Source organism: Pongo abelii, chromosome 18 (assembly GCF_028885655.2).
Source record: "Pongo abelii isolate AG06213 chromosome 18, NHGRI_mPonAbe1-v2.0_pri, whole genome shotgun sequence".
In the NCBI taxonomy this organism is placed as follows: Eukaryota; Metazoa; Chordata; class Mammalia; order Primates; family Hominidae; genus Pongo; species Pongo abelii.
Window position 1 is genome coordinate 64366554 of NC_072003.2, and position 13703 is coordinate 64380256.

Sequence of the window (13703 nt, forward strand, 5' to 3'; positions counted from 1 at the left end):
CAAAAGATGTCAGAAAAGGTAGTAAGATTCATTCTGAATCCTCAAGTAAGTAGAACAGGGTTTATAAAATAAGATTTTGATGAATTAATGAATGAATCAATGAATGATGAAACAACAACCATTACTTGAGGAAAAGAACAGAAGCATGTTCCTTCTTTTAGCTGCATAGATGGTATAAAACAGTGATTACTTTAGAAATAAGGAAGGACCATTTTAAATTAAGACTTCTTTTAAGGCAATGTGCTCCAAATGAAAAAGGACTCCACTAGTTGGGAAAGACATTTTATTTCCAAGTTTCTAAGAGTGTTCTACAAACAATAGAGGCTTAAAGAAAAAATAAAAGGTAAAAAGAAAAGAAAAAGAAAAACAAGTATTCTTAACTACTGAAAAGTAAACAGCCTTTTTAAAAAAGACTTCAACATAAAAATTCGAAAATGTAGTTGTCATCTCTAATCCAAATACATTCCTAGAGAAAAGGATCATCCATGGTGACAGGGTTACTTACAACTGTATACTTATTTAAATGCTATTCATATTCCTTTTGAGTTATTTCTTCATTGCAAATTCAATTGGAGATCTGTGCAAATCTAGCAAAATATTCTTTGGATTACAAAAACTATATAAAAAAATGAACACAACCTGCAATTATGGAAGTATTGAGAATGCGTAATCCTTCACTGAGATGAAAGATTCTAAAGTGACGTTGTCCACAGAATGTATTCCATTGAAGTGTTCAGCCCAATTTGATTTCAATGCAAAGTGAAATGGAAATGAGCACTTCATAAAAACCATTTCTTTGTATGCATGTTGACTAAATCATAAAAATAGTACGTAACATGATATCCAGAAATGCTTGAAACAAACTTTCACAATAAAGTCAGAAAAAAATTGTAAAAATTGTCTGCAATCCAAGAAAAAGCACGTGCCCTGTGTGTAGGGGGAAAGAGGGAAAGCACTTGCAGTGTGACTTTATGTGGTCTTTCCCCAAGTATTGCTACGTTTTGACCTTTGGCCCAACTGAACAGGTGAAATGCCCTTCACATAAGTTTCAATCCCCAAGAAACTAGCTGGGATGCAGGGAACTGTAGACACACTCCCGGACCAAATGGCATTGACCCTCAGAATCCAAAATGGTCCCTGCCCTTATTCTGAGCTTATGGCCCCAAGCATATTCTAAACAAAGGTTTTTGAAATGAATCGCCCATTCTCATTAAAACGTAAAATGCCACATCATTTTACAATAGTTAAAATTACAGGAGGAAAAATAAGCAGTTTCAACTGTCAGAGTCTTACAATAGCCTGGTAAGTTCAACATAAGAAAAAATAGAATAACATTAGAGTCTGGGCAGATTTATATTTTTGACTCTAGTCCCCCAGTCCCCCAGTGCTTAGTGTGGGGCATAGAATGTATACCTGGAACATTAGAGTTCTGATAGCTCCATTCCCTCATGGATTCATCTCTCATAACCATCAAATCACTGATATACAAGATAAATGCATATTATATAACACATATTGCAAAGTCATAGACTGACCTAGTTCTTTCACATCCTTCTTTTTTAGAAGTTGTGTGTGAAGAGAAGCCAGGAGGTTAACACCAAGAATGTACAAAAAAGCTTTACATGATGTTACAGAATCTTGTCTGAAAAAACATTTGTAAAACATATTTGATTTTAAATAAACAATCAAAGCAGCGGACAGACTACAACAGATCATAAATAGGGTTATTAAAAGATCACAATTAAATTAGAAATATAAATGGATTATTAGAAATACTTAACGTTTGTTTCAATGTTAAGAATCAAACCCAGAATTAAAAAAGAATCTTTTTTTTTATTTCAAAGGTTGCTTCTTATATTGAAGCTCATATTAAAGCAACAGTACAATGTTCATAAAATATAAGTGTGATGCCGTAACATTTTCTTACATGTCAGAATACTGATATTTGTATGTATACTAAAATAAGAACTTTAAAATTGTACAAATAGATACATTAAAAATGACATAGAAATAGGCGTCTCTCACTGAAACAAGACAGTTATATCTGGCACATATTAGTTTAAGATGAAAGTAGAAGCAAAAAGATTTACAAGAATCAGCAGTAACAAGATTGATGCTCAAGAGACATAATTGTACATTGTATTGTACATACATTGTATGGGTTTAAGCTGGCTGAATATTATATATTTCAAGTTTAAAAATGCACTACATATAGAGTGTCCAGAGTTTAAGGCGAAATTACAGCTCAGAACTGTTGTCCTTTCTAATTTTGTGGAAGCTTCTTTGACAACTTAAAAAAGAAGAAAGACTTGGATGTTCATAACACATAAACAATTTCCCTTCATCGTCAGTTCTGTGTTAGACTTCTCCTTCATTTAAATATTTTGTATGCCAAGTGTTTTTTTTTCTAGCGAAGTTGATAAACAACTTCAATATTTGCCTTTTTGTGAGAAAAGGTATTTCACAGTATTTACCACTTTGATGTCCTCGCAGTTTTATTAAATGTATCCTCTCTGTAAAACTTTGCCTGTTTTAAATGAGCCTTTCCTTGATTTAAAAAAATACCTGTTTACACATCTTCTAGATTCTTGAGAACGCCAGACACAGTTCTTAAGGCCAAATTTGTATCGTTATTGTTAAGAATCATCATCAAAAGTGTCTTTGGAACCATACAAGTCTGCTAGTTTCTTAAAACGAGGTCCCCAGTTCTGTAGATAATCATAGTCCAAGTCTGAATCTGTGGTGGCCGACTCTAGGGAGCTCAGGGACCCGGCCACTGAGCCCCTGCCTTCATAACCGTAGATTTGAATGGAGTCATAAGGAGGAGCCGTGGGGTCATTGTCTGCCTCCTGTATTCTCGTGTTGATGAAGTCATCGACATCCACGCTGTTGGGTGCTGGCCGGAGCCCAGGTCTAGGCATGTACTGATACTCAGGTTTGATGTCTTTGCGGGGGATAAATCCATTGATACCATCAGGATTCTGGAGGGTGGCAATATCAAAGGCTTCTGTGTCTTCTTCCCCACCCCCTTCATCATCATAAGTAATGATGTTCTCACGGACATCTTCTTCCTCAAAGACAATGAGTGGTTCTTTCTTTTGCCTTCTCAGGGTCACAAACAATACTACAATGACTGGAGGGAAAGAAAAAGAAAGTAAGCATTCGGGTTAAGTCCAATATTCCTGGGTTCTTCTGCCAGAGGAACTCTGATTACCATAAACCATGAGGTAAAAATGCTCAGAACAGGAAACAGTATAGGAAATGAGAGCTTTGCCTGGAATTCCTAAGGATGTGTAAAATTGACCCCTGCCTGGCTCTTCCTCTACAAATGCTGCCATGAAAACATTACACCCAACAACTTGGCATGTTGGGACAATTTTGAACTTTTAACAAATGAATCCAGATACCATTTAGAAGTCACCTTCCTAAGAACTAGGATGATTCTAAATATGTTGATCTGTAGTCTCTTAGAAGTGGCTAATGCCAATTTCTCTTTGCAAAGCAAGGTAGCTGTTTTTCCAAGGTTTAAAAATGAGGACATGCAGAGCCCTCAGGGCCTAACATCTTATAAGGGGTGATGGCTAGCTTCTGCCAATGTCTGAGAAAGAGCATTGGTCCTATACTAACTTAATGGGAAATCTTATCATAAGTGTGGTTGGACTCTCTGTAGCCACCACATAGAGGAAAGGAAGTTTATAAAGACCCCCAGAAGACAAAATCTTCTGTTTATTTTAACATAGGAAAATAGCATGAGCTGGAACCCCAGATAAAGCAATCTCATGTCTTCCCTGGGAGAGGGGGGTTCCATTAAGCTTGGGCAACCTAGGAGGGGTGATCAGAGTCATTTATAAGAAAAGTTCAGGCACAGTTTAATTCTTCATTGATTCCCTCTTTTCCCCAAGAGGCTTCTACAATATTCCATTAGAAGGCTCTCCCATACACTCAGCAAGGCTGAAGAAAATGTTTGTGGCTGAATATGGCACTCCACTGAGCATCCCTCTGGCTCCACTATTGCTCTGAGAAGCAGGGATGAGAGATTGTACTTGCCCTGGACTTCGTGTGGCTCCCAAAGCTCTGTGCTTTGTTCTTGTGGGCACTTTCACTCGCACAGACCACTCCTTTTCACTTTCTCTGCTTAGCGGACTCTTTTTTCCTTTCATCATGGATACATTTCCTGGCCTGCCATCCTGACACCAGACAGGACTACTGGCACCTTTTTCATGCACCAGCCTGGCCCTGTTCTTATCCTCATTATAATATTTATCACATGATTTACACATCTGTTTCTACTTCTATTAACTTTCTAGGGCTTTTGTATTTTACTTCCTCTGTTTGAAATATTCATCTATCCAAGCCTCTGTCCTCAGCTGGACAACTCTCAGCAGCCAACCTGTATGTCACATCCTCCAGGAAGATTTCTTTGACCTTCCCAGGCAATGTTAGGTGCCTTTTTTTTTTTCTTTTTTTTTTGAGACAGAGTTTTGCTCTTGTTGTCCAGGCTGGAGTGCAATGGCACCATCTTGGCTCACCACAAGCTTCGCCTCCTAGGTTCAAGCGATTCTCCTGCCTCAGCCTCCCAAGTAGCTGGGATTATAGGCATGCACCAACACACCTGAATAATTTTGTATTTTTAGTAGAGACGGGGTTTCTCCATGTTGGTCGGGCTGGTCTTGAACTCCCAACTTTAGGTGATCGGCCTGCCTCTGCCTCCCAAAGTGCTGGGATTACAGGCGTGAGCTACCGCACCTGGCCCATGTCAGGTGCTTTCTACTCTGTCCCCCAACCATCTTGTGTTCATGTCCCTATTATAGCACCCACCATGTGCCTCTTCATGCATACTTTCCTTGACATTCTGTGAACCTGTCGAGCACAGAGATCTCATAGACTTCTCTTTATCCCTCAGGACCTAACATAGGGCCTGTTGCCCACAGAATACCCAATAACTATTTGCTGAATTGAATTCACTGGCTTTTTCCCATGGAGTAAAGCTCCATGAATTCATTTGAGGTAGGACCAAGCATCATGGGAAAAGTGTAGGTTTGGTGTCAGACATGCATAGGTTTGAATCCTGATTTGGTCAGTCACTAGTTCTGAGACTTTGGGATAAAATGATCTTCCTGAGGCCCAGCAATGGCATATGTTCTGAGTACCAGCACATGGCTTTTCTACAGAATAAACCACAGGTGAGACAGAAGTGAAGAAGAGGAGCACCTAAGCAGGGGCAGGTGCAGGAAAAGCTTCCAAGGGGTACCCATGAGCTGAGGTGTTAGAACAGATGTTATATATGATAATTAGTGGAGGGGTTAGAGTCCTGCTTCTTCCTTCTTCCAGTTCCCGAGTCTTTCCTATGCTGTCTTTTGCTCCTTCTTATGCGCCTAATGTCCCTAAACCTTATTATTTCTCTTGTGAGACAAAACCATAGCTAATACACCATGTTTCTGCCCAAATTCCTCTTATGCCAAACCTTCTCTGATGTCCCTGAAGCCCCCTAGTGGCTCCTGCTATACAGCCCTGTGATGGCCCGGCAAAATGCTCATCATGACCTTCCCTGTTCTCTGCTGGAATTCAATTGTCTGCTCTCCCCAGTATTCCATCAAATGCACGAGGCAGACATCTCCCATCTCGCCCCCGCAACCCCCACTCCTCCCCCGTACCCCACTTCTTAAACTGTGTCGACAGTCATAACAGGGTCCTGGTTACCAGCCTGTATTTGAGAAGCGTGTGTTTCAAGGAGGGGCATCCGGTTGCCTGGCCTTTCCTGCAGGGGACCAGAAAGCGCCCTTACCCAGGAGAATGACGATGCAGGCGAGGATGGCGATCAGCGCTCCTGTGCTAAGGCCGGCGTTCAGAATGTAGGCCTCTGCGTTGCAGGAGAGCAGTGCCCCGTTCACGTCGCACCCGCAGACTTTGATGGTGAGGGTGTTGGTGCTACTCATGGGCGGGATGCCGCCATCGCTGATCACTATGGGCAGAAGGTACAAGTCCTGCTTCTGCCGACTGAACCCTCCACGCCGGGCGTACACGCCTGCTGTGTTATCTGCAGAAAGAGGGGAGACAGGCCGTGCGCCAAGTCAAGACCATTGGAATCACAGGGGCTCTCTGCTCGGCAAATTTGAGGGCACTCTCTTATCATAAAGGTTAACCACCAGAATCCTTCTTACTTGTTCTTTCATCTAAGTATCTGCAGAAGCCACAGCCATTTGGCATGATCACGAAACAAGCTATCTGCCTTTTGGAATAAATCTCAGAAACAGGCTCTTTTGGATTTGGTAGGGAATTTCCACTGAAGAATGGGCAAGAGCCAAGCAGAAAATGGTGTGGCCGGCTTGCCAGTGAAGGGATTTCCCCCAACACCCTCAGCCACCCGGTTAAACATGTCATTCCTCCTACTTAGAATGATTTGAAGTTTGTTGCTCACATGACTCAGCGCACTTCTGCCTGCATGGTGGATGATCAGGTATTATTTCCCTAACCTAGACTTCACTTTGCCTTCCAGGCTCACACCCTACGTTTTCTCACAGAAAATGGTGCGGCAGGCTGCCACTGAAGGAAATTCCCTTTAAAGGCAAGCCTGCCACACCATTTTCTGCTGGGCTATTGTTCCTTCTTGAAATGCCACAAGAAAGCATGAGCTTCAGCAATCTACTCTATGTTAGCACACGAAATATTAATAATTAAATATTCAAGTGTGTGTGAGAAAAAAAGTTTTTTTCCTATGTGCAAACTTTCTACTTTATGACAAGCGTTTAGCCAATTTTTGTTTGTATATATTTTTAAAAAAGAAATTCCAAGTCCACCTTCAAACCTTACGCAAACTGTGAATCCACTCATTAGTCATGAAAATATACATGGTTTAAAGAGAGGAACTATTTTATAACCCTTGCAGGAGATTTATGGTTTCTTTAAAACCCCAACACCATCAGCCACCCAATTAAACATGTCACTCCTCCTGCTTAGAATGATTTGAAGTTTGTTGCTCACATAACAAAACACAGCGCACCTCTGCCGGCATGGTGGATGATCAGATATTATTTCCCTAACCTAGACTTCACCTTGCTTCCCAGGCTCACCTCCTACATTTTCCACATGGACCAGTTCAGCCTGACATGAAGAATTCACTTCTGTCCCCCAAGAATGCCACACTCTTCCATGTGCCTGGTCTTTTTATCCACTGCTGTCTTGCTCAAAATAACTGTTCCTTTTATCATAACAGTTGTACTTCTCAGGGCTCAAAATGTAATTCAAAAGTCATCTCTTCAGGGAGACCATCCAAGACCTCTCCCATCATCTCTTGTGTGACCCACCACACTGTATATTCATATAGAAATACATAACCTACTCTTCTGTCATGATTTGTTGACATAACCACTTTGACCTCTGTGAGACTGTGAACTTCTTGAGAATAGGGGATTTTTGTCTGATTCATCTCAGTCTCTCCAGGGCCAGAAACACAGCAGACATTCAATAAATATTTGTTGAACAAATGGCATAACCGTGTTCTGGGAAGGATTTAACCAAAATTCCAGATGTTGACTTTTCTGTATTTCCCAATCTTTTGTAGCCTCTGCCCCCAAAATACTTCCTCATCATGTTTTCTCTACCAGCCGCAACTAATTTTCTAAGGTTTAATTTCTAATGGGAAAGCATTGGTATTATATAACAGTTGAAATTTTTAACATGTTCCATCAAATTACACATAAATGCATACACACACACACACACACACACATACACACACACTGAACTTCTGGTATGGCCTGCCTCTGTTTGTGGGTTAAGAATCAGAGTTTATAGCAATATGAATATTATGACTAGCATCACGGCCCAATAGCTGGTAGGCTTTAAATAGGTTGACAGGATTTTGAATTAGCTCCTGTAGTAGGGAAAAAAAATCACAGAATTTCAAAATTATTTAGTATATTTTAGGTTAAAGAAAATGTATAATTTTCCCTTGGTATCTGCAGGGTATTGGTTATAGGACCCTCCCCTGAATACCAAAATCCAAGGATGTTCAAAGTCCTTATATACAATGGCACAGTATTTGCATATAGCCTACACATATTCTCCCATCTGTGTTAAATGATCTCTAGATTACTTATAATACCTAATATCATGTAACAGCCATGTAAATAGTTATGATACTGTAGTTTCAAATTTTGTATTATTTTTCATTGTTGTATTACAATTTTTTGCTGTTTTCTGTTTTTCTCCCCAAATATATTTGATGTTTGGTTGGCTGAATTCACAAATGTGGAACCCATGAATATGGAAGGCCTACTACAATTTATTTTTTGTTAGATATATATATATGGCAGATTCAGTCTTATTTAGGGATGAGCAGAAATTCTGAGTATTGCAGATTGTGAGGTTTTTACTCTCTGGCTCTCGTAGACCTGATATGACCAGTTCTCTGTCCTTCACTGCCAACATTTCTTCCAAAACAACACAGAACAGCCAGCCCTCAATTCTGTATTTTCTGAATTTTGTATGATTGACATACATTTCTCTTATCACTGGGGAAAATTATACAAAAATTGTACATACTATGAAATAGGATAAAAAAATAAAAGTAAGCTAGTCATGTAAAATAGTAAGTGAAAATGCAGTCACCTGACTATTCTTTCCTGCTCTAGGCTTTACATACCATTGTTCCATACTTAGCAATTACAATAAAAATTACATATCTATAATAAATTAATTCAAAATATATTTTCTCTTCTTGTATATGTTTTCATAGTTAAATTAGACTCTCACAAATGGAAAGTTACAATAACTACTCCATTTTAATGATCTGAAATGTCCATGTCATCATGGATAAAAATAAATGTTAAAAATTTAATTGAATTTCTAGGTCAAAGAAAACTCTTTGATATGGGTGACATGCCCAGCAGATGACTTGCTTGGTTTACACATTTGGTCCTACTCTGTTATCCATAGTGTTATGGCTGGAGAGTATGGGAACAGACTATTTTTATTTTTATAAACTTGTGGAAATCATAATTTAAAATCTATTCTTCAATGTGCCATCCAGGCAGACCTGCACTTCCAGATCACAGCAGGTTGGGTTACGGAAGAAGGTAATTGAAACTCAAACACCAATGGAAAATATGGATCTGGGCATGACATTGGCACATGAATTCAAGATGTTTCATATTCTGAACAACTGAGTCCTCTCTGACACACAGAAACCACTACGTAAAAGCTCATCAAAGTACCCAGCTGACCAAACCATTTACAATCTCTGAGTGATAGATCAGTAGGATTGCAAGAACTTTTCAAACCTCTGCTATTAAAACATGCATTACATATGGATTTTAAGATCAGTTCAAGAAGTGGGAAAGAAACGGACTAAGGCTTTCTTTCTGGGTGAATACTAATTATCTGCTTTCAACTGGGTAACTTTTCCCATCTAGAGCCCCATTTGTTCATTTTTAAAATTAGGAGACTTATTGATAGCAAGCATCCCTCATGGGGTTGTTAAGCAACTAAATAACATGATAGAAATCAGTGTTTATCCTCTGCGTTGTGCTTCCAGAAGGCTCAGGGGATCCCTCTACCAGAAAACTGAACACATATTACTGAGATCCTCCAGGGCTGGTGAGCTGGTAAAGGTGAACACAGTGGGTAGGAGACGTGTCTAGCAGCCTGGTTTGGCATTTAGGTGGTCTGTGTTGCTTGAGTCAATAAAATATTCCCCCTTTAGATCCAGGTTGTTCCAGGACCAATGGGAGTGCGAGCCTTCTCTCAGAAGTGGCATTTCTGAGTGGTATTTCGGTATCACGGCCTGTCCTTCTTGTGATCCACTCTGATCACTGATCAGAAATGTCACTATGGCCTGGCATGGTGGCTCATGCCTGTAATCCCAGCACTTGGGAGAACCTGGCGGGCAGATGACTTGAGGCCAGGAGTTCCAGACCAGCCTGGCCAAAACAGTAAAACCCCCTCTCTACTAAAAAATAAAAATAAAAAATAAAAATAAATAAATAAAAAGACCAGGCACGGTGGCTTACGCCTGTAATCCCAGCACTTTGGGAGGCCGAGGCGGGCAGTTCACGAGGTCAGGAGATCAAGACCATCCTGGCTAACACGATGAAACACCATCTCTACTAAAAATACAAAAAATTAGCCGGGCGTGGTGGTGGGTGCCTGTAGTCCCAGCTACTCGGGAGGCTGAGGCAGGAGAATGGCATGAACCCGGGCGGCAGAGCTTGCAGTGAGCCGAGATCACGCCACTGCACTCCAGCCTGGGCGACAGAGCAAGACTCCATCTCAAAAAAAAAAAAAAAAACAACAACAACAACAAAAAGAAACAAAAAAAATTAGCTGGGTGTGGTGGCGCATGCCTATAATTCCAGTTATTCAGGAGGCTGAGGCAAAAGAACCTGGGAGGTGGAAGTTGCAGTGAGCCGAGATTGTGCCACTGCACTCCAACCTGGGAGACAGAATGAGACTCTGAATCAAAAAGAAAAAAAAATCCACTATGGGTTGGTATGGTGGTTCACACCTGTAATCTCGACACTTTGGGAGGCTGAGATGGGAGAATCGTTTAAAGCCAGGAGTTCTAGACCAGCCTGGGCAACATAGCGAGACCTTGTCTCTAAAAAAATAAAAAGTTAAACAATTATTCAGGTGGGGTGACCAGCATCTATAGTCCCATCTACTTAGGAGACTGACGCCAGAGGATCGCTTGAGCCCAGGAGTTCAAGGCTACAGTGAGCTATAATAGTACCACTGAACTACACCATGGCTGACAGAATGAGATCCTGTCTCTAAAAAGATGGAAAAAAAATAGCCACTATGGTCAGGAACTTCATGAAAAACAAATCTGGACACACAAATAGAAATATAAACAAACTAACAACAATAACAAAACCCCTTTACTAGAAACCAATTTTTCACCCATATTTGACTACATATTAGCTTTCAACTCCCTATCCATCTTTGAGTGGGTCCCCTTGCATTGGACATATGCATTACCGAGGTTTATGGATAACCCAAGAAAAAAAGAGGTTCAGTGAGGACATATTTCCAGGAAAGTGTCAGACTGGCTCCAGGTTAATAAGATAAACAGAAAAAGACAAATATTCCATCAATTTTAAAATTTCCATAGAGATTTCCTAGATCTTTTTCTCATATAAAGAGTCTAAGAAGCAAAAAACTCAATCTTTGGGGTCAAACAGACCTGGGTTTGAATCTTGAATCTTGTACATATTAATTGCCTGACTTTAAACATGTTATCTACGTGTTTTGATTTTCCATGTTGTCATCTGTGAAACTAATAATTTTAGGTTAAATTTGATTCCATTCATAAAGCTACTTAGCACAGTTGCCAGCCTGTTGGCGATGATCAGTAAATATTAATTCTTTTCTGGAAGTTCTTCTCTTTGAGCAGTAGACTAATGAGGAAGAGAAACTTATTGGCAAAGGAGGAAAGTGAATTCTTGGACATGTCATTGTAGCTCTGAATGTAATTGCCTATGTAGAGGGACTCTTCATTCAAAGGTAAGAAAGTATTTCATATTCTTCAGTCATGGGCAATATATTTCCTAAGACAAGAAAATGTTTTTCAAGCATCTTGGGTTTTGATCTTGACACCAGTGTTCTCATCCCTGGCTACAGATATGTAACCAGTTGTGTGTTTTCCCCCACTTAGGCCAAAACTTGCAAATAGGGTCATTAATTACCAGAATATGTCATGCACAAAGTGTAGTGTTTCTATTAATGGAAAAACGAATTCAGGCTTCTAAGTTTTAGTCCAACCTGGACTCCTAATTGCATGCTGCTTTTACTTGTACACTTTTTCATTATACAAATACAATATAAAATTCCTGATAATGATGATCTCCATGGTACCAGTTGGGGAATACCAATATAGGGGTTATGATGATGATGTAGCCCAATGAGGAAATATATAAGACTGGCAATCAAGGGGAACATTAAGATGGGGAGAGAAAGAAGACCTTGATAGACTGCACTGGGTGACAACCCTGCATTAGCCAAAAAAATAAAAAAGGAAAAAATTAAAAGCGGATCAAGTGGGCAATATATGGACCAGCTCCGGCATATTGAAAACTTGAAAACAGGAAGCACCAAAGCAAAGGACCAGGACCCTCTGCCCTCATCATGGTGTCAGGAGAGAGGCTTATCCCAGGGCGACGGCATCAGTCACCCAGCAGCTTCCCTAAGGCTCTGCAGATGCTCTTCCTTACCAGTCCTTTTCCTCTGTCCATCTCTTCTCTGAAGCTAAAAAATCCTCACAGCTCAACCTGATCAGAGACATTCTATCTTATGAAAAAGGCCATAGGGCACTTCAGTCTGAGGATCCTCTCTGTAGACTGCTGGAAAACCGAGAATGTAGGCCAAGACTTGCTCCCAGGGAGGTATTTTGCTCACTGCTGACCCAAATCTGCCTACTCTACATTTCTTCCCAAACCTCAGAGAGGAAGTAGATCTATCTACCACATGAAAAGCTCCCATACACTTGAAGACAGGCATTCAGTCACTAGCAGAATAATCATTATTTGATTATTTTGCTCTTGCCTACACCACTTTCCTTAGAAATGTGGCAATAGCTCTGTCAAGATAATGGAAAAAATATTCCTGTGCCCACACATGCCCGTGCACACACACACACACCCATCTATATATATATATATATATACACACACACACACATATATATATACACATAAATAAGCACATACATAAAATTTATATATAGTGTGTGACTAAAATTTCTTAGTAGAGTTATAAGCGTCAATAATTTCAGAAGTATAGCTGACATACAATTACAAAAGGCATCATTTGAGCATTTAGTTATTTTGATTTCTTTACACTTATTTACATTTGTGAATTTTGAAAAATTAATTTTAAGTTTTGATGTCAGTCAATGTTTACCATCTTCAGTCCAGGGGACTAAAATAATGGAAATTTCATAGAACATTTTTAGAAGTTTGTGACAATACACTGCTGATGTTACTACTGATCAACGATGAACTTACTAGTCTGTGTGTACACCTCTATTTTCTTGCCTTTCTGAATACCCTGTGAGCTCTCTACCTACCTGTACACATCACTGCATAGTTTGTACATTTCACAGCCCATCGTGACTGAATGTCTGACCTCTTCACCAGACAATAACCTCCTTGAGGGAAGGAGCCTTGTCTTATTTAGCTTTTCAGTCGTCTTTGTGCATTTAGGCATTTAGCACTGTTGTGTGTGTTGACAGAATAAATGGCTGAATGCTGTGCTTTCCAATGCATTTCATATCAGTCCGACTTTTCCACACAGTCAGAGTTTACTGATTCATTATCTCACAGTCCATTTCTAGTTCCCATCTTCTCCAACTCCTTCTAATGTTGCTTATATTTATACTGCGGATTTTGCTTTTGCTAAATATCTTCATCTTGCTATCTTATTATTCTGTTATTATTCTGTAAATTGAAGCAAATTTAACTAAGCAACATTGATTGAACTGCTAATATGGGCAAACGCTGTTGTTTGTTACTTTTACATACATTATCCCAAACAATTTTTCAAACTGTTCAAAGATTATAATGACCCATATCTTAGAGGAAACAAAACTGAGAAACTAAGAGGGAAGCAATTTCTCACAAGCACATGGAAAATAACAGAACTAGAATTTGAAGTCCTCTAGGTTTCATTGAATTTTATAAGCACATAACTGACCCCGGAACACTGAT

At 39.8% G+C, this 13703-nt stretch overlaps 1 protein-coding gene across 13 annotated transcripts in view; it reads right to left on the minus strand.

Annotated features, from left to right (window-relative positions):
* Window positions 1–1813: 1813 nt before the first annotated feature.
* The window catches only part of CDH11 (cadherin 11), a 173049-nt gene continuing 161159 nt past the window's right edge, over window positions 1814–13703 (minus strand). For all 13 annotated transcript variants that reach the window (XM_063717331.1, XM_009250780.4, XM_063717326.1 and 10 more), the window contains 2 exons: window positions 5786–6037; window positions 1814–3133 (listed from right to left, as the gene is read on the minus strand). In XM_063717331.1, the coding sequence (XP_063573401.1) occupies window positions 2637–3133; window positions 5786–6037 (749 nt within the window). In that variant the 3' untranslated portion in view covers window positions 1814–2636. The remainder of the gene's footprint in view (window positions 3134–5785; window positions 6038–13703) is intronic.